The sequence below is a fragment of the Selaginella moellendorffii genome, unplaced genomic scaffold (genome assembly GCF_000143415.4).
Source record: "Selaginella moellendorffii unplaced genomic scaffold, v1.0 SELMOscaffold_34, whole genome shotgun sequence".
Classification (NCBI taxonomy): Eukaryota; Viridiplantae; Streptophyta; class Lycopodiopsida; order Selaginellales; family Selaginellaceae; genus Selaginella; species Selaginella moellendorffii.
Window position 1 is genome coordinate 879,403 of NW_003314295.1, and position 18,883 is coordinate 898,285.

General features: G+C 47.2%; 5 protein-coding genes and 1 non-coding gene across 8 annotated transcripts; 3 read left to right on the plus strand and 3 right to left on the minus strand.

Annotated features, from left to right (window-relative positions):
• Positions 1-3,403: 3,403 nt before the first annotated feature.
• LOC9639192 (jmjC domain-containing protein 4) lies at positions 3,404-5,058 on the minus strand. 3 transcript variants are annotated; one of them, XM_002977487.2, is made up of 9 exons: positions 4,818-5,058; positions 4,619-4,756; positions 4,413-4,557; positions 4,240-4,357; positions 4,114-4,177; positions 3,983-4,063; positions 3,871-3,927; positions 3,703-3,814; positions 3,404-3,656 (listed from the first exon to the last, which is right to left on the minus strand). In XM_002977487.2, exons 1-9 carry the CDS (start codon positions 5,028-5,030, stop codon positions 3,451-3,453), a joined length of 1,134 nt encoding a protein of 377 aa, XP_002977533.2. In that variant the 5' UTR covers positions 5,031-5,058; the 3' UTR covers positions 3,404-3,450. The 3 variants fall into 3 exon arrangements, with proteins under 3 accessions (XP_002977533.2, XP_024538203.1, XP_024538204.1); XM_024682435.1 differs by having other exon boundaries at positions 4,619-4,765; XM_024682436.1 differs by having other exon boundaries at positions 3,542-3,642; positions 4,619-4,765.
• Positions 5,059-8,854, minus strand: LOC9655760 (subtilisin-like protease SBT2.5). Its single transcript, XM_024682434.1, has 10 exons — positions 8,239-8,854; positions 8,019-8,178; positions 7,535-7,932; positions 7,357-7,452; positions 7,211-7,283; positions 6,857-7,142; positions 6,398-6,723; positions 6,070-6,337; positions 5,674-6,018; positions 5,059-5,609 (listed from the first exon to the last, which is right to left on the minus strand). The coding sequence occupies exons 1-10, from the start codon at positions 8,406-8,408 to the stop codon at positions 5,188-5,190; spliced, it is 2,544 nt and encodes an 847-aa protein (XP_024538202.1). The 5' UTR covers positions 8,409-8,854; the 3' UTR covers positions 5,059-5,187.
• Positions 8,855-10,781: 1,927 nt separating this feature from the next.
• On the plus strand, positions 10,782-12,626 carry LOC112348908 (meiosis-specific nuclear structural protein 1-like). Its single transcript, XM_024682268.1, has 11 exons — positions 10,782-11,024; positions 11,073-11,204; positions 11,262-11,363; positions 11,421-11,470; positions 11,527-11,599; positions 11,648-11,760; positions 11,813-11,948; positions 11,981-12,133; positions 12,185-12,295; positions 12,347-12,541; positions 12,610-12,626. Exons 1-11 carry the CDS (start codon positions 10,782-10,784, stop codon positions 12,616-12,618), a joined length of 1,317 nt encoding a protein of 438 aa, XP_024538036.1. The 3' UTR covers positions 12,619-12,626.
• A 48-nt stretch (positions 12,627-12,674) lies between these two features.
• On the plus strand, positions 12,675-16,527 carry LOC9655761 (DExH-box ATP-dependent RNA helicase DExH9). Its single transcript, XM_024682500.1, has 14 exons — positions 12,675-12,941; positions 13,000-13,200; positions 13,391-13,609; positions 13,667-13,990; positions 14,040-14,144; positions 14,194-14,304; positions 14,354-14,604; positions 14,661-14,784; positions 14,840-15,134; positions 15,177-15,337; positions 15,389-15,535; positions 15,580-15,812; positions 15,865-16,129; positions 16,188-16,527. The coding sequence occupies exons 1-14, from the start codon at positions 12,684-12,686 to the stop codon at positions 16,464-16,466; spliced, it is 2,973 nt and encodes a 990-aa protein (XP_024538268.1). The 5' UTR covers positions 12,675-12,683; the 3' UTR covers positions 16,467-16,527.
• A 128-nt stretch (positions 16,528-16,655) lies between these two features.
• LOC112349009 lies at positions 16,656-16,848 on the plus strand. Its single transcript, XR_002993262.1, has one exon. It is a non-coding gene; the product is annotated as a U2 spliceosomal RNA (small nuclear RNA).
• Positions 16,849-16,930: 82 nt separating this feature from the next.
• Positions 16,931-18,857, minus strand: LOC112348942. Its single transcript, XM_024682367.1, has 2 exons — positions 18,132-18,857; positions 16,931-18,070 (listed from the first exon to the last, which is right to left on the minus strand). The coding sequence occupies exons 1-2, from the start codon at positions 18,574-18,576 to the stop codon at positions 17,130-17,132; spliced, it is 1,386 nt and encodes a 461-aa protein (XP_024538135.1). The 5' UTR covers positions 18,577-18,857; the 3' UTR covers positions 16,931-17,129.
• Between the last annotated feature and the right edge of the window lie 26 nt (positions 18,858-18,883).

Below are 18,883 nucleotides of genomic sequence, written 5' to 3' on the forward strand. Positions count from 1 at the left end.
GGTGGCACTACCTACTTGGATACCAGGCGTGGCTCAACGGAACCTCGCTCTAAGCCCATGGCTAGAGCACCTAAAGGCGAAAGGTGGGGAGAGTACCCAGGTGGCTCGCGTAAGGCCACGGTGTTCCGAAATGGTGTCCCGAAGTCCCAGACTGTGGAAAGGAAGAGGGGTAGCCCTCTGGTGGGGTGACCAAAGACACAGTCACACAGTGAGGAAGTCCTCGAGGATAGTGGGACTTAGTGGTAGGGCCAGTGGGCCTTGATCCAGTGGCAGTGTTGGCGAACACAGCCAAGGACAGAAAGGGACTTGGTGGGGACCGGAACAGAGATATTGGGGAAGGCTATTCCCCATGTCTGTAGGCATCCTAAGGATGTTAAGGAGTGGATCTGGGATGATCCCTCATGGACGGATGACCCAGTCTTTGAGAGACGGGATTGGAATGCAGGTGGTGTTGGACCACCAGTGTGACCAAGGTAATTGGGCATAGCCTTAGCGTAACGGGCTGATACGTTGGTGGTACCTTGGGGTGTCGATCATGGGATCGGACACGTGGAGCACTTGGACCAAGTGCTAAGGTTGAGTGGCATGGATGCCATTCTCGGGGCTAGCAAGCCCCAAGTCCTAAGTTGGACTTATGGAGGTTGTGAATGAGACTCCTCCAAGTGGTCAGAGGTGTGGTTAAGTGACTAAAGTAGAATGGAAAAATTAGTCGCTTACAACTCCTTCATGAGCCGGTCAACTGCTGCAACACAAAGATCGTCAGAGGGATCAGAAAAGGGAAGAGCCAAACAAGACGGAAACATAGGAGGAAATAGTGGGGGGACAAAAGTAATGGAAGAAGAGGTAGAAGTAGAGGGATGAAGAGGTACAAAAATGAGAGGAATAAATGAAACATAAAGAAGTATGAGACAAGGGGGAGAAGCCTCAAAGTCACACTAGGCATGATTGCGCTACAACCAATCCATACCAAGGTTGAGGTCAAAAGCTTGACTCGGCACCACCCGCAAGGACTGCAACTCAAGCTCGAGATTGCCCACACGCACAACCAGGTCCGCCTCATCCTGTGCATATGCATGTATACGGCCGTTGCCATAAAGAATGAAAACTGGTTCCACCGCACGACGCAAGTGTAAACGGCAACGTGTGGCAACAAGTCAAGCAATAGAAGATAAACTTGAACCTGTATCAACCAACATGGAAAGAATAATAGGAGATCTTTTGTTATAAAAATGAGCTTGGAAAGTAAACACTGGATGAACCGGTGCCGAGTGAACCCCTTGATGATACTCCTGAAAGAAAGATGGAGGGGTCATTGACTTATTCGCGCAAGGTCCCTCCATTACTCGTGCGATTCCTCGTTTCCCGAATGCATCGTGATGTCTATACCTTCCACTACAACAGCACCAACAGGACGTTATTGACGCCAAGGTGTCCACCCAAGAAATGAAAGTCGCCAATCCGGAAACGTCGACAACGCCAATAAGTGTGCCCAACTTCATCACATGCCCAACAGCAAACGTCATGGCCATAACCATGTCCTCACCCTTGTCCTTGGATTCGAGTAGCAACAACATCAACCTCCATTGGAACAGGACCATTGCCTATAGGAAGAGGAACAGAAGGACGGGCAGCGAGAAGTGGAAGAAGTGACGTCTCATAACGTTTTGCCAAGTGAAGTGCATTGTCAAGGGTGGCTAGAGCAAGTGCATGCATAAGTCCAACAAAATCTTGACGAAGTGCTGGCCACAACATTCCTAACTTGATTCACTCCAACATATTTGGCTCCACACAAAGCAAAAGACTTCGGAAATGAATGCTAAATTGCATCATTGATTCAGATGGCCTTTGGTGAAGACAATGCAATTGTTGGAAAGCATCATCACAATTATTGGCATGACCGAATGCACATTTGAAGACGTCTGGGAGAATACTCCAATCCCCACAAGTGGCTGCGCTCAAACCATTGTACCACTGCAACGCCGTCCCTTGGAGACACGTGGGAAACTCACACAAATGTCGAGTATCATCCCAAGAATGATATGTGGCAATCACCGTGAAGTGATCGAACCAATGGTACACATCATCCCTAGGATTCCCGTGAAAAAATTCCAGCTGAACGCGAGGATTGGCACCAAAAGCAAGAGGAGTTGTACCATGTACCGTGAACGCCACCATCAATTAAGTTTGGTTGTTCAATTGCAAGCACATAACATCAAAAAATTATACCAACTACTACTCTAGAGTCAAAGGAAAATTGCTAATCTACCATGAAGATGAACGAAAAGGAAAGAGCAAAAGAAGAGAAATGACAAAAGCTAGAAGGAAATGGAGATCTAGACAATGCAAAAAAGCTAAAGGGAAAGAATAAAAGAAAGGAAATGGAAAAAACTAGATTTAGATAATGCAAAAGTTAGATTTAAACCAAAATCCCAAATTTAAACACTCTTCAGGGACAATCAAAGGTGCTTCTCAACTCCACCAATGTGAGTGCATGAAATATAGAAAGGGAATATAAAAAATGTGCATATTAATTAGCCCAAAAACCCTAGCTTATATACAAAAGCGAGTGGTCCAGATTGAAATCAATTTGACAGTTACCAAAATCCCACTATGCTAATATTAGTATATGGCATCATAGCCGTACACTTGGCCCTCATAACACCTGAATATAAAAAACTATTGATTAAACACTAACACTTTATATTCTTTTGCCTAACTACAAATATAGTTTACTAGCATATAATAATACTATGGAATATCAGTTTTTGAATTTATAGTTTGTATCTAATATATAGGTTTTACTGTTCTTAAAATCTTATTGTTTACTTTTAAGAACATTAATGTTACTTAGAGCCAAACAATTCTAAAAGTATTAAATCTTAGTGTTATATACTTATTCATATTCTAAGTAAAAACATTATTTAATATATATAATATAAATTTTATAGATTCTTAACTTATACTTTGCATCTAATATCTATAAAAGTATTTATTTTTAGCAATTCATATTTTACTTTTTCCTGAGTTAAGTATTACTTTTCTTAAAATCTTAGTGTTTTAATATATTCATATTCCCAAGAACATGGTCTATGTTATATTGTGTATATATATAAAAAATTATATGAAATTATTGATTTTTGTGCTCATCTGGCATTTGTCTAGCATTAATGTTTTACATATATTCAGAAGTCACAATACAGCATTTGCTGGGCAATAGTAGTTATTTAAAAAGAGACTGTTACAGAGTTCTAGTAGGTTATAATAATATTCCTCATAATAATTTCTAGCTATTTGGGAGTGAACTAAAATAAAACATCTACCAAAAAGAGTAATAAATATCTTTATTTTCGAATGGTTTTTAGGTTTAAAGATTGTTTCTACTAATCTTGATTAAATGTAAAAGTGCAATTAACTACTACTTATCTTAAATTAATGAATATGAGGAATAAACTACATCGTTTCTAGGATTGTTTGTATTTTACTCAAAAGTCCTATTACGTAATCACACAAATCTTGGTGCACTCTAGCTGAGACAACATTCAGCAAGACTGATTTCACGCTGAGTAGATCAAATGAAAGGTAAGTATTGTCTTTTCTGTCCAGTATCATCTCCAGGATTCCAGCGAGAAAGACCACGAAATCCTTGTAGTTCATGCCTGCAAAGATTGGCAATCAAACCAAGCAGTAACAAGATAAAGAAACCTGAGTTTGCTGCAAGATTCCGCTGGCAGAGCGTTTCAAAATCGTCGCTGATGTCTCTTACGTCCTCAATTGAAGCAACAGTGTCTCTGTAATCATCTTCAAGGAGACGCCACTGAAATATCACTTAAGAAAAGAAACAAAACGCTCATTCGAATCAAACATACTCACCACCCAATGGAGATTGCAGGCGTTGAACCAGTTGTGATTGATCGAGATCACGTCTTCCTGCACAAAATGCGAATGTTTTCTGATCACTGAAAAATCCAAACATCATCGCTACCAGATTGGTTACTTGGTGATACCATCCACTCGGAACAAAGATGATATCGCCTGGATTTTGGATGCACTCCGTCCAACTCGTCTAGCAAAGTTAGAAAAAAACAGTCGATACAGCAGCAATTGCAAACAAACCTTGGAAAAATCTGGAAACTCGTCCACCGTTCCATAGATATCATACACGGTGTTCTTTTTGTGCCTAGAAAGGTGAAACAAAACAAGGAGATCAAAGCGGTGAAAAAAAGCATCGAAACTTTTCACCTGTCAAACAAAAATGGAGTTTGCTCCGGTGGCAAGAGATGCCAGCGTTTTCTTCCACACACATTTCCAGACCAGCTATAAGACCTGAAAACGTCGGCGTGCAATGGAGTCCATGTACCTTCACAAAGATCACTTGAGAAATCTCCAGAGAAAAAATTAGACTAGCCTTTTACCTGCTGGTCCCATATAGACGAAACGATAGTCGGAAGAAGGCACGGTATCGCCGGAGCTATGCCAGGAGTTTGAGTCTAGAAATTGGTTGAGCCAATCGTCAGAGAAAAAGATCGGAGTTTCATAAGCGCCATAGTCTGGAAACTCCTGCTCCAATCGAAACTTGGTAAGTTCTTCTAGCTAAAAAGAAGAAAGAACCAAAGCTCACCTTGACAAAGTGCCAATCCTTGAGATAGAGCAACGCTCGGCGCTCAGGATCGTCGCTCTTCCAATGCGTCACAAACTCAGACACCGTCATCTCCAAACGCTTCTGGTCCGTGAATTCTCTCTCGCCACAGTCTGCAACCTGGAGGAGCTTAATCGATTCCCAAAGGGAGAAATTCCATTTCTCTTCCAGTGAAAAGTACCTGGATCTTGGAGCCGCCAAAGTTGCGAGCAAGAAACTCGAGGTCGGGTTTGCCATGGTCGTCCACCCAGTCCCTAGACGCCCGCCAGTGCTCCATCAATCCCGTGACAAGCACGGGCTTGTTAGGCAGGAGATAGCGCTCGCGGAATTCCTGGTAGCTCAAGCTCGTCCCATCTTCCACGGGCACACACCCCCCTACATTGATTCTTCCCATTTGGCATTCATAAACCCTAGAACTTTTAGATTCAAGAATATTCTTAAAAACATAATAAACCCTACGCTTAAGAATATGCTCATAGATTTGACTCTCTCTCTCTCTCTCTCTCTAATGGAAACGCTTTTATATACTATACCTCGCTATGGCGCTCGCGCTAGCTAGAGCTATTGGCTTGCCTCCTCAAAACAGTGATGGGCAGCCTCACAGTGTGTCCGAGATCGCCCACCAGCCTCATCTCTCCAAAACTAAACTCCTCGGACGAGTCCCTGGCCCAGACTAGAATGCCCAGCGACACCGATCGCCCGGGATCCACCGCAAACGCGGACGGCTTAACGCTCACCGCCACGCCCGCCGGGTTGGTCACCACCACGCGGTACTTCTCCGTCTTGGCCCCGACGCTGGTGGCGGTCCTTGGAACGCGCCTCTCGCCGCCCAAGCTGGAGATGGTTATCGATGGTAAGTTGAGGTCCGACATTAGCCCCGCCGGCTGCGAGCACCGCTCCCTCGTCGCGTTGAAGATGGCGGTGGCGTTCACGCCGGGAACCGCGCACAAGAACTTGATATAGTCACCGTATCCTGTGCATGAATGGGATGAATGATCGATCGAGTGATCTTTGAGCCAAGAACACGAAGGACTTACCTGCGTCGAAGACGAGGCCCGGATCCAGCGCGGCCTTTGGATTGATGGCTCCGTGGCCGTAGTCGAACGGGGTGGCGCTCTCGAGGTCCGACGACGCAGAGCTCGAAGGCTTGCTCCCGTTGTTCCTCGTGCTTGTGGCGTTTGATCCTCTCGAGCCCCCTGCCGCGTTTACGTGCTGCGCGAGCAGCGGACTCCCGCGGTTGTCCGTGGTGGAAGCGGTGGTCATCATCGCCGAGGCGATCACCGCGGGGCTCCGGCCGGGGAACTCCTTCTTGAGCAGCGCCGCGATGCCTGCTACGTGCGGGCTCGCCATGCTCGTCCCGGAAACAAGAGCGAAGTTCTTCCCTGGCATGGACATGGATCTTTGTCAACTTTTCTCTCTGCATAGATCCATACCTTGGAAGTTTGGCTCGTCCGTTCCACTGGGAGTCCAGGCTCCCCAGATGAGCGATCCGGGGGCGAGGATGTTTGGCTTGAGAACGTCGGCGTCCTGGAACGCGAAGTTCCTCACGTCGGGGCCGCGAGACGAGTAGAGAGCAACCTGTGGAGCCGAGCTGTTGAACACCGCCTCTTGTCCATTCCCGATCTTGGCCGTGGCATTGAAACTCGCAGCCTTTCCATTCGCTGCCCGGGTGGTGGACGAGTTGTAGTAGCGTAGAAGCTCCTGTGCAAAGAACGAGTTTTCTATCAGGAACTTAAAGAATCTAGCTATGGAGCTTCTTACCTCCGAGCTCTCGGAAGTTGTGATGACGATCCCGGGAACCGAGATTGGAACCGGCTCAAACTTGCTCCCGGCCAAGTCCGACTCCACAACCAGGACGAATCCCACGGCGCTGAGGTTGGCGACGGTGGCGGCGACTTGGTGGACGGTGGCACCACCGAAGATAAAGCTGAAGGAGAAGGTGCAAATCAGTACCTTTCCCTTGACAAGCTGGGCGTTGAAAAGGCTCGGGTCCTGGCAATCGTTGGGACTGAAGAAATAGTTTGAGCTGTTTCCAACCGCGTCCTTGGCGAGGATCATGCTGTACGTGCTGCTTCCTGGAGTTGGAGCTGGATTGAAAAATGACACAGCAAAAGGAAAGTGTTTAGTTTCGAAAAATTTGGGAAGTAAGATCATGGAAAGTTTGTTTTGGAATCATGGAAAGTTTAGATCATGGAAAGTTTCGAATCAGTACGAACTTACGAGCGAGACCAACACCGGGGAGAGTTTTAGCGTTGCCGAGGCTGATATAGTTTGGATAGCTCCGGTCGTCGAGTCCTGCGGCCACGGTGGCGATCCAGGGGCTGAAAGAGACGATGGTCCGAGGATACGGCCCTCCATTCCCAGCCGCCTGAGCAACAAAGACGCCTTGTTTCACTGCTGCCAGGATAGCCATGTCGAAAACGTTGAGAAAAGTGGCACTGCTGCTGCTGGGAGGACTGTTGGGACCAACAGAGAGATTTAAAACGTCCACTCCATCCTCTACGGCCTGTGTGAAGTTCCCGAGAGAAGAACAATAAGTTTGTGAAAAGATTTGCGAAAGTTTCGCTTGCTTGCCTTGTCTATGGCTGCCACAACGTCTGCTACAAATCCTCCAAATTGCCTATACAGTGCCTTGTACACTGCTATCCTGCTCAAAGAAGCTTTCAGTACGTAATAAAGAGAAATGTTCACCAGGAAAAAATATCCCTGTCCAAGCTCACCTTGCTCGTGGTGCCATACCACTCGCTTTCCCGTAGCTGTACCCGTTTATCGTCACAGGGACGTTGTAATTTCCAGCTGCGATCGATGCAGTGTGGCTGTAAAAAACGAAAAAAAGGAAAAAAAAATTACATTTTTCTCCAGAAAAAAACGTTTTTGGAAGTAGAAGCTCGAGCTTACGATCCATGGCCATCGCCGTCGAGAGGAGAATCGAAGTCCACAGACGCGTTGAAGTTGCCGGAAGCCGTGGCGGCAGCGGCAAAGTGTCGAGCTCCAACGATCTTGCCATTGCAAAACGAGGCCACCTCGCAAGAGCCTCGAAAGTTTTTCAAGCCGCTCGACGTGTTGGAGGAGGAGTTGGAAGCGAAAGCTTGCCCCGAGAAACTTGGATGCGTGGGATCAATGCCAGTGTCGATGATCCCCACAACGATCCCGTCACCCGCATTGCCGGCGCCACCCTGCTGCGACCACACTCCGGTCGGGAGTCCCAGGAAATCGGGGGTGTGTGTCGTGAGCTTGCTCACTCTCCAATCTTTTTGGACGAGCATCACTCCCGGGGCTGACTTGAGTGTGTCTGCCTTCAAGAGCAAGAAATCGAGTCAAGTTCGAGAGTTTGTTCTTCATTTTCTTGAGAAGTTGAAAAAAAAAGCGAACAACAACTTACCTGGTGATCTTGGAGTTTCACGGCGAAGCCATTGATCAAGTGGTGGTAGCTGTAGAGCTTCTGGTAGCCGGCGCCGCTGCTAGCGAAAGTTTCTTGCAAGAACTTGTCGTGCTGCTGGACGAGACGAGATTTGTAGAGCTCCACTATGTTCTTCGTGGAGCTGGATATCATAACATCGATCACGAAAGAATTACACGAACGTTTCTTCTCTTTCACTCACCTGGATTTGCCGATTCCAATGTCCACCTCCTCCGCTCCAAACGCCTCCGCGTAGCTGGACACTGGATCCCCTTCCATGATCACCATGTACACTTCTCCATTCGAAGGGAAAGCCAGGAGCTCCAGCAGGAGCGACAATGCAAGCAGCATTCCTGTGACGATCAATGCCATGGTTGTGGCGAGGACGAACGAAGGGATCGAATCGACTCGTGGGCGATCCTGGACGGATCAAACCCGGGGTGCCCACATCCCCCGACTCCACACAAGTGACAGTTCTGCCACGACCCACGAGCATTCATGAAGCGCCCAACGGCGCCATTTAGCTCGCGAGAAGCGAAGAAGAGAAAAAAAGGAGCTGAGAGGAGGACCCAAGAACACGACGAGGGGCCGACAAGAAAGACCAATGCGCGAGCAATCCCAGAGACAGCTCTTCTTTTTTTCTCCTTTCTATTCTTTTCAGTCAGTGAGAAGAACCATGAGCATGAATTTATGAACGCTGTGACACTGGAGTTGGATCAAACTTCCCAGCTACCTAGGGCTCTTGCCTTAAAGGAGCCGTTGATCGAAACACCAGATTCCAAAACCGACACAAATTCACCTCTTCAATTCCTAGCTAGAAGCTCTGTTTCTTATATACCGCCATAGAGAAGAAAACAAAGAAAAAAAAATTGATTTCTTTACCTGTGCTGCTGTTCGCATTGGAAGATGATTGTTTTCCATTATAGTTTTCCATCCAATCCAAGATGGACACTGGAGAGAGAGAAGAGGAGCTTTGTTCTACCTACATGATTACAGAGCGATCAAAGGAGGAGGAGAAAAAACACTTGGGCTGTACGCGATCGATGTTGCCATGGCCGACAAGGGACCCGAGCATTGAATGAAGTGCCCAGCCATGATTGATCTCATTCCATCCATCCTTTCGTTTGTGCCCGGGGAATGAAAATCATAAAAGAATCTGGTTCACGCATACTCTGCGGTGTCGCTCTTCCGTACACATTGTAAGTTGGATGTTCTTCCGGAGTTCACGCATTCCGTACGCGCGGGTAACTTGGAGGGAAGTGGGCGAGTGAGATTTTTAAGATGGTTTGTCGCTGTCCTGGCCTGACAGGCTTTGTTGTTGGCGGTGTGGGGCGTCATTTCGCTCATGGGGGACTTGACCAGAATCACATGGAGCGTTTCGTTTCGCTCTGGCACTTGACTCGGAGAATCGAATTCAATTCATTTCGATCGAGGTCGCTCTGATTTGCATCTGCAGCTGGAATCTCCACGAAAGAAAAAGAAAAGGAGAAGAGCTTGTGCTTCCGTACTATAAGTGTCCGATAGAGAGTTTGCGCATGAAGTTCGATGCCTGTTTATTTCCGGATAGCATTCAATCCATCCACGATCACGGCACAGGAGGCTGAATCAAATACCGGCACTGCTGCTGGTTGTTTGGCTACTCCAAGAATTAAAGCTGCCTAAACACCGACCGACTTGTTCTCTCTCTAGCAGGAAAAGGTGGTGGCCAATAAATTGCGGACAACCATCAGCCGTGACGAACAGTTGGAAAGGATGAGATGATCGATCCTTACAATCTATCGATATGCTGTTTTGATAGTCTCGCGGTGCCATGGATGAGGCTGGTGGATGCAAAATGAATGAATGATGAATCAAATCCAATTCGCCCACCAACGGAACGGATCGTCTGTTCATGTCCGGAAAAGGAGAAAGATCCAGCGCTTTGACAACTTCGTTTCCTCGTGACCTATTCCCGAAAGAGAGAAAGAAAAAGATAGCGGTCCCAACAGTCGAGGTCAAGCATCTCTTTCGATATGTTGGATCATCATGCCATGGAATCTCTCCGTCCGTACGAGTGCCGTATGCGAGCGCTGGCCATGGCTGGGCTGGCAGCCTTTGTTCTGTAGATTTTGAGAAGACTTCGCTGGCGAGCACCCTGTGGATTTGAAAATTTGGATGGACGGCGGCGATCTGTTCACGGTTTTACAGCCGTTGATGTTTCCTACCATGCTCTGCCCTAAAATATCCCTGCGGGTGGAGATCGCTGGAGGAGAATGCCCGGCTGAGGCATTTTGGCGACCAGGACGATGGTGAGCATTTCGAGATTGGAAGTTTTTATTTTCTGATGTTGTCTTTCTGGGTGGCGGTTTTGTTCCTCCAGGCTTCGATGTTCAAGCTCTCTACTAGTAAGTAGAAGAAATCCCACTTCTTTCACGTACATTGCCTGACACGATGTTTCCATGGTTTTCTCAGCTTTCCAAAACCGGCTGGACAGGGAAAGGCACGATGAAGCTAGCCGAGGGAAGATCATCAGGTGAAAAATCTTTGGAAGGCTCTTTAGCTATCCTGTTTTAAATCTTTCTTTTGTGCAGTTTTCTCAAAGAAGATCAACGATGTGCGATCGGGCACAAACTGGAAGAACCTCCATATCAGTATCCTGTGGTTTGTTCTTGTAGCTTTGGAGCACTCGCGTAAGATCTTTCATGTTTGTTTCTCTGTGTCTGTCTGTAGATAAATGAAGAGGATAAATTCCTTAAGCAAGAACGAATGCGAGAAGCATTCGACTATGTGAGTTTTGACGTATCGAGTTTTTCTTGTCATCTTTTGTCCAGTGAATTTTTTTATCAGGTGTCCAACGATGATGTGTGGGACAGTGAGCCCCCCGATCCCGTGGAAGAAGCTAAGCGCGAGCGTGAAATGCTTCGCAAAGTCGTCCAGGACTCTCCCGAGTTGCGGGATCTTAAAGCCAAGCTCCATCTTGCTCAAATGAACATGGAAAGGCAGCGACAGGTTGATGAACTATTTTCTCTTGTTTTCATGTCACTGTGGCTATTGCAGCTTGAAGAGAAGAAGCTTGTAGAGATGGAAGAAGCGTCTCGAAATAAGAAATTCCAAGAGTTAATGTTGGAACAGCTTGACCAAGCTGAGAGGCGTGAGCAAGAGCGTTTATGCAAGATCCAGAAAGACAAAGTAAGAAGAGCCGAGGTCTTATTGCGAGTTTGCATTCTTTTCTTTCGATTCTGGCAGATGGAGACTGTGATCACGATGAAGGAGCAACTACAAAAGAAAGAACTTGAGAAGGAGCGGGCTTGGGAGCGGAGGATCGAGGAGCAGAAAGAAATGGACAAGGTTGGCTCATGACAATAGTAGAACTTTTTTCTAACCGTGTGGCTTTTGATATTTCAGTTGATTATGAAGCTAAACGCCGAGCGTGAGGAGGAGGCAGCATCTAAAAAGTAAGGCATTCAAGGTCTCCATAAAACAGGTTTCTTACATTCTTCGTTCCATACAGGAAGAAACAAACAGAAGCTATGAGCTTTGTGCATAAATATCTAGAGACTCGAGAACAAGAAAGAGAAAACAAGGTACAAAGATGTTTATCTTAGAGGATTCTCATTTGATCCGCATTCCAGGCGAAGAAAATGAAGCAGGAGGAAGAAGAAATGCTCCGATACCGAGCATTACAGGACCAACGAGCAGCAGAAAAAGCCGAAAAGGAGAGAGAAAAGAAGGAGCGCGAAGAAAAGTGAGCATGCGGTCTGGTTTTTGAAAAACTTGGTCGAGTTTGACGTTGCCAGGATCCACGCAATTCTGTCCGCTGGAAAAGAAGAAGAGGCTCGCCAAAGGGATGACTTTGAGAAGATGCTCAACGATCTCTACTTTGAAGAGGCCGAAGAGCGCTACAGGAAGAACGCCGAGCAAGAGAGGATCCGGGTACCAAAAGACTGTTCCTCCGTGGCTTTGAGAATGGCAACTTCCCTTGTCTACAGAGAGAGCAAGTCCGAGAAAATCTTAAGGCTTCGAATGAGCACGACCATTTCCTGAAGGAGCAGCGCAAGCTCAAAGAGAAGGCCGAGAGGGAGGCCTTCCACAAGAAGATGATGGATCAAATGGCCGAGGTAATAGTTTCTCCTTTTGTCTCAATGATCTTCGGCTTTCTCTTTTCTCAGGAGCACAAGATCGAGCAAATGAACGCTCAAAAACGAAGGATGAAGATGGAAGAGTTCAAGAGGGAGATCAGTAAGTTGTGGGAGGATAAAAAGTCCATGTTCCACGGACAGGTACGCAACGCTTATGATCTCTCAAAACTCTCAATTCTCGTTTCGTTTTAGGTGGACGAGGCCAAAGGATTCCGGAAGAAAGAAGAAGAGATGCAAGCCAAGAGAAAGGAGGTGATAGAGGAGGAGCGACGCAAGCTCTTGGCGACTCAAGGAAGAAAGTTAGCCCATTTCCTTCCAAAGCACACGCTAGAAAGCGAGGAAGACTATAAAATCGTTGGAATTCCACCACCACCACAGCGGGAAAAGGTATACCTCCATCTCTCCTTTTCTTCTTCTCGTTTGAGCTCTTACACAGTTTTTTTTCTCGCGTGTAGAGGAGATAGAGCGAGCGAGCAATGTATCGTTATAAAAATAATCCATTGTGGAGTTTAGGGTTTTAGGAGGGCAAATGGCGGCTGCGTCCACCAAGCGCGGCGCCGAGGATGATCTCGCGTCGCCATCGCTCAAGCAGGCCAAGATTTCCGAGACGCTAGCGCCGGCGGCGATCGAGCGGGGTTGCATTCACGAAATCGCGTATCCGGATGGATTCCAGGCTTCAGGTGAGAAGCGTGACGCTCCCGCGAAGCCTGCCAAGGAGTATCCCTTCACGCTCGACGCTTTCCAGCGTGAGGCGATTGCGGCATTGGAAGCTGGAGAATCAGTCATGGTATGCTAGCAAGAATTTTGGATTTGGAGCTTTGGTTTGAATTTTTTTTCTCGGCAAGGTCTCGGCACACACGTCGGCAGGCAAGACTGTGGTCGCGGAGTATGCGATTGCCATGGCTCTAAGAGATCAGCAGCGTGTGCTTTACACATCTCCTATCAAGGCGCTGAGCAACCAAAAGTTTCGAGAGCTCGCGGAGGAGTTTTCGGACGTGGGGCTGATGACTGGTGACGTTACAATCTCCCCCAATGCGTCTTGCTTGGTAAATGTTTCCTCAGCTTGGATAGCTCGCTATGATGAGTCTCATTTATGATAGGAAGATCAGAAGTGCTCCAATGGAGCGCTCATGATGCTTTTACGAGAATTCTGATGCGACTTTCTTTCTTGACTAGTTGCCATATTCAATACTTCCGTTGGCTTGAAACTTACATAGTGGTCATTATATTCTGCAGGTCATGACTACCGAGATTTTGCGGAGCATGCAGTATCGAGGATCAGAAGTCATGAGAGAAGTTGCGTGGATAATTTTTGACGAAGTTCACTACATGAGAGACCGGGAACGAGGAGTGGTGTGGGAAGAAAGCATTGTCATGGCTCCTAAGAACGCCCGTTTTGTTTTTCTATCAGCGACGGTGCCAAATGCTAAAGAATTCGCTGACTGGGTTGCAAAGGTACAGTCCTCACGCTTTGAATTTGGCAGAATGTGCTGATGTATTACTGCCTCACAGGTTCATCAACAACCTTGTCACATCGTGTATACTGACTTCAGACCAACGCCTCTACAACACTATATTTTTCCCGCCGGTGGGGATGGTTTGTATCTTGTCGTCGATGAGCAAGGTACGTTTCGAGAGGACAGTTTCTCGAAAGCAGTGAACGCAGTTGCAATTGCCGATCCAAAGAAGGACGGAAAATGGCAAAAGCGAAAAGAAGAAGGAAAGGACGAACCAAGTGACATCTGGAAGATTGTGAAAATGATTATTGCACGGCAATATGATCCAGTGATAGTGTTCAGTTTTAGCAAGAGGGATTGCGAGCATCTTGCAATGCAGGTGATTTTCTTTCTCCTCGCTGATGTGTTTGTCTAACCGTTGCTTGCAGATGTCAAAAATGGACCTTAACTCAGAAGATGAAAAGAAACTTGTTGAAGGCATATTTCGAAATGCCATGGACTCTTTATCTGAAGACGATAAAAAGCTTCCTCAGGTTTGATCGATTCTTGTGTATAAAACGATATACTTAACTATCTTTGCAGGTCTCTCTGGCCCTGCCTTATTTGAAGCGCGGAATCGGAGTGCATCACTCGGGCCTGTTGCCCATTCTTAAAGAAGTTATTGAGATATTATTTCAAGAAGGGCTCGTAAAGGTATATTTGTGCAGCGTTTCGTTTCTTCCTAAGTTGTTGGATGTTGCAGTGCCTGTTTGCTACAGAGACATTCAGTATTGGACTGAATATGCCTGCCAAGACAGTCGTGTTCACGAACGTTCGCAAGTTTGATGGTGACAAGTTTCGCTGGATAACCAGCGGCGAATATATTCAAATGAGTGGACGCGCAGGGCGTAGAGGGCTTGACAATTTTGGCGTATGTATTTTTATGCTAGATGAAAAGCTAGAACCAGCTGTTGCAAAGCAGATAGTGAAGGGCACTGCCGATCCATTGAATAGGTAATGGTGAATTTTCATGTTACGGCTTCTGTACTCATGGTTGTCTCTTCTTTCAGTGCTTTTCATCTCAGCTATAATATGATATTAAATCAGATGCGCTGTGAAGAGAGTAACCCAGAAGACTTACTTCGCCAGTCCTTTCACCAATTTCAGTCTGATCGAAGCTTACCAATCCTTGAGGTATAAATTCCACTCCTTTTGAAATGATCCCGCACTTATAAGAGTCTGAATGCAGCAACGCGTGAAGAATCTGGAAGAAGAAAGAGCTTCTGTTCTTATTGAAGAAGAGGAGAAGCTAGCAGAATACTACTCATCGGTCAATCAGTTGAGGAAAATAAAGAATCAGATACGGGAGATTATACTCGCTCCTCGATCTTGTCTTCCGTTTCTTCAACCTGGGCGTCTAGTGCGGATATTCAGATCTGCTGATGCAGTGGAGCAACAGAATAGCGTACTAATGGAGCAAGATCCTGCTGTATGGGGCGTTATTATCAACTTTGAGAAGGCTCAGTCAAAGGACTCAGATGAAGGTAAGCCGAATGGCGCAGTACGTGTACTGACTTTTTCTACAGATGATCCTTTCGAATCAAAGCCGCGAAAGCACTTGAAATACGTAGTGGACGTGCTGGTGAACTGCGTAACTGAGAAAGAAGGGGACAGACCGAAGGTGGCACGTCCTGTATCTCTGGATGAGGATGGGCAACCTTTAGTTACAGCATTTCCTTTGTCTCAAGTACGTAATCTCTTATCGGTGCTTGGTTCTTGTTCTTACCATCTATATTAGGTGGAGAGCCTTAGTGCCGTTCGGATTCGTATTCCAAGAGATTTGCGTCCAGCTGAAGCAAGAGAGCAGACCTTGAGGACCGTGCTGGAAGTACTGAAAAGGTTTCCCGACGGATTGCAGCTTTTAGATCCCGAGGATGATATGAAGGTGAGACTCTTCGTTTGAAGCATGAGTGAGCTTTTGGTGCACAGGTGGAAAGCAGCGATTACAAGAAGTTGGTGCGACGAGTGGAAGCACTGGAAACTCTGATAGCAAAACACCCAGTTGCAAAATCTCCAACTCTAAATGAACGATTGAGGCTGCTCCAGAAGAAGGAAGATCTAGCCGAGACCATTCGTGTAGCGCGGAAGGAAGTGCGTGCTGCGTCCGCTCTAATATTCAAGGACGAACTAAAAGCGCGTCGAAGAGTTTTACGTCGTTTAAGGTACTTGGTTTTTTCTCAAGTCCACAGTGACTGATTTTTCTTTGTCCCGCAGTTATGCCACCAGGGACGACGTTGTGCAACTCAAGGGGCTCGTGGCCTGCGAGATAAGCAGCGCAGACGAGCTCATTGTCACGGAGCTGATATTCAATGGTGTTTTCAAGGACGTCACAGCAGAGCAGGCTGCCGCGCTACTGTCATGCTTCGTGTGGCAAGAGAAGACGAAAATGGCGAAGCCGCTGTCTCAAGAACTTGCTGGACTGTTTTCGCAGCTCCAGGACACAGCCAGGCAAGTTGGAAAACTCCAAGTGGAATGCAAGGTAGTGTTCTTTCTCTTTTTCTTTGTTTTCTGCCACTAGAGCAAGGTCGTTTTTACAGGTTCCAGTCGATGTGGAGGAATACGTGAATTCGTTTCGGCCGGATATAATGGAGGGAGTCCATGCCTGGTGCACCGGAAAGAGCTTTCTGGAGGTGTTGAAAGTGGCGGAGGTGTTTGAAGGGAGCTTGATCCGGGCGCTTAGAAGGCTGGAGGAGCTTGTCCAGCAACTGGTCACAGCCTCGAAAGCCATTGGAGAGGCAGACATGGAGGCCAAGTTCCAGGACGCAAGCACCAAGATGAAAAGGGACATTGTGTTTGCGGCGTCTCTATACCTATGAATCACATTTTTGTACATTAAATCTTTGTACATAATCTTCTATTAGTGTCAATGTTGAAAAATGTCTACGTGGCAAACAGCTGTGCCCTTATTAGGGCGAGATACGAGTGTGCGCCCTATCCCACATGCGAAGGCGCATAATTGTGCCCGGGCTAGAGTATATAAGAGAGGGTTGGGCAAAGGGAAGTTCATACCTTTCTCGGCCTTTTGGCTAAGATCAAGTGTAGTATCTGTTCTTATCAGTTTAATAGCTGATATGGGGCCACGTGCCCCAACGCTATTAACCTAATTTTTTGTGGGAGGCGGGCCACCGGTAGCTTGCTACCCGGCCCTCCGCGTGTCGCTTTGGCCTTACACTACCGCCTTAGCCTGGCACAACCCAACCCCCAAATATAAACCCAAGAAGAAATTAAGGAATCTTGTTTTTACATGCTCGATTGAAAATCTTTCCAGAATATAAGAACTAGGAACTAGGAACTAGCGAAGAAACTAGCGAAGAACCCTAGAAAATTTCTCTACGTGCAAGGAAAACAATTTTAATTTACGTCTGTTGTCACTAGTGAGGGTAGAAAAAAATCTTAATGTTTCATGGAGAAATTTGCTGAGGCATAGCGTTTTAATTCAGTGATGAAAAATAACATAAATTAAAGCATAATTTGAAAGATCAACGCGGAGCATAAACAGCAAGGGAGTCCTCCAGCCTCAGCCATTCCTCGGCCATCTGTCTCTTATAGTTACCCGACTGCGGCACAAACTCTGCGTGTCCAAACCCAAGAAGATATCCTGCATAGGCCCCCGATCTCTCCAAACTCGAGACAACAATGCTCTTGTTGTCAATCCCTCCATGAAGGATACCCCGATCATGCATCGCTTGCAGTGCCTCTCTTGCGCCAGAAACAAGAGCTTGATATTGCTCGCTCGTCAAAGGTATGTCCAAGTCCCCCGTCCTAAAATCCGACATCATCGTGTAGAGAAACATCCCCCCGCCAAAGAAACCATACGAGTAGAGGTGTGGTATGCAGCGTCCCTGGTACTTGTGCAGTCTCTGGTAGACTTTAATCTCTGTGAGCGTGCTCTTGAGGTATGTTTCGAAATCACTTCGCCAGCAGGTTAGATCCATGATCTTCAAAGCCACGGTTTTGGCCCGGTACTTTGCCCGGACCACACTCGCGCTCTGTGACACAAGCCTGGTTACTTCCACTAGCTCGCGCTCGTCGATGCCACGTAGCATGGATTCAACCTTGTCAAGCCTGCCGAGTCCCATCTCCTTGCACGCTGCCATAAACCTGTGATTGAGCAAGCGAGTGCCATCGAACGAGAACGTCCTTGTGGGCGAGACGCCAGAAGATGGCGATGGCGAAAGCCTGCCTAGGTGCATGGCGTAGCCCAGAGCTAACAGTGATGTGGGATCATCCTTGGAAGCAACGTGAACTTTCAACCCGTCATCTATCCGAAAACAAAACGCTAAATGCTCCGCAAAGGCCACCATTCCGATGGAGACCTGGTTTAGTACCATGTACACCCAGAGCCTTGCATACACAAGCTTGCTACTAGAAGACTCAATCCCATCCAATGTGATGACTCCCAGAAACATCATCTCGCGCCCTGCAAAACCGAAACCGAAGGATTTATTGCAAAGAGAGAACTTCAAGAACAAAGAACTTACTTTCGCTGATAGTGCACATTTCGGCCCTGCCGATCGTCGGCCCACGCGGACCACGCGGGAGCTCGTCGCAAAGGAAGGGTTTCATGGCCAATGCCAGTTCCCAATGTGGATTCCCTGCAATCGGCGGATCGGCTGCCGCCCTCTTTCCAGGGGCAGGCAGAGAATCATCCCAGTGAAGCGATAACCACCTGTCAAAGAGCTGCCCAAAATCTTGCCAGGTTTCGAGCTGCAGATCCTCGGCTGGGCACAACTCGTCTAGGCGAGGGTAAGAAGAGGCGGCGGACGATGTCGAGGACCACTTGGATAGAAGAACTCCATGTAGGTCGTGTAGATGGAGCTTTTGGGGTGGCGAGCGCGGTAGAACATCAGGCCAACCTGGAACTGGGTCTTCTCGGGGAGGAACCGGCCCACGCCGACGAAGTGGGAGTACCCTGCGCTCCTCCATCCTTGCCCTACAATTTAGACACGCAAGTTATCACCTGAAGTTCAGCTTCTCTTGTAGCAACTTTCTCTTTCGTCGATGCTCCCTTGAATCATCCCGTTGCCACCGCCATGTCAGTGAGAGTTTCTTCGCGTCCTTGGTCGGATCGGTCCTGAACATGATCATATGCTCCACGGGATCCACTCACCACTGCCGGACTCTTGCTACTGTTAAATCCTTAGCGGAGCGAACGAGCAATCCTGGAGCGCCGGCTGAAAACCAATTTCCACTGCCTCTTCTGTGAGTGCATAATTTATGTCGAAGAATTTCA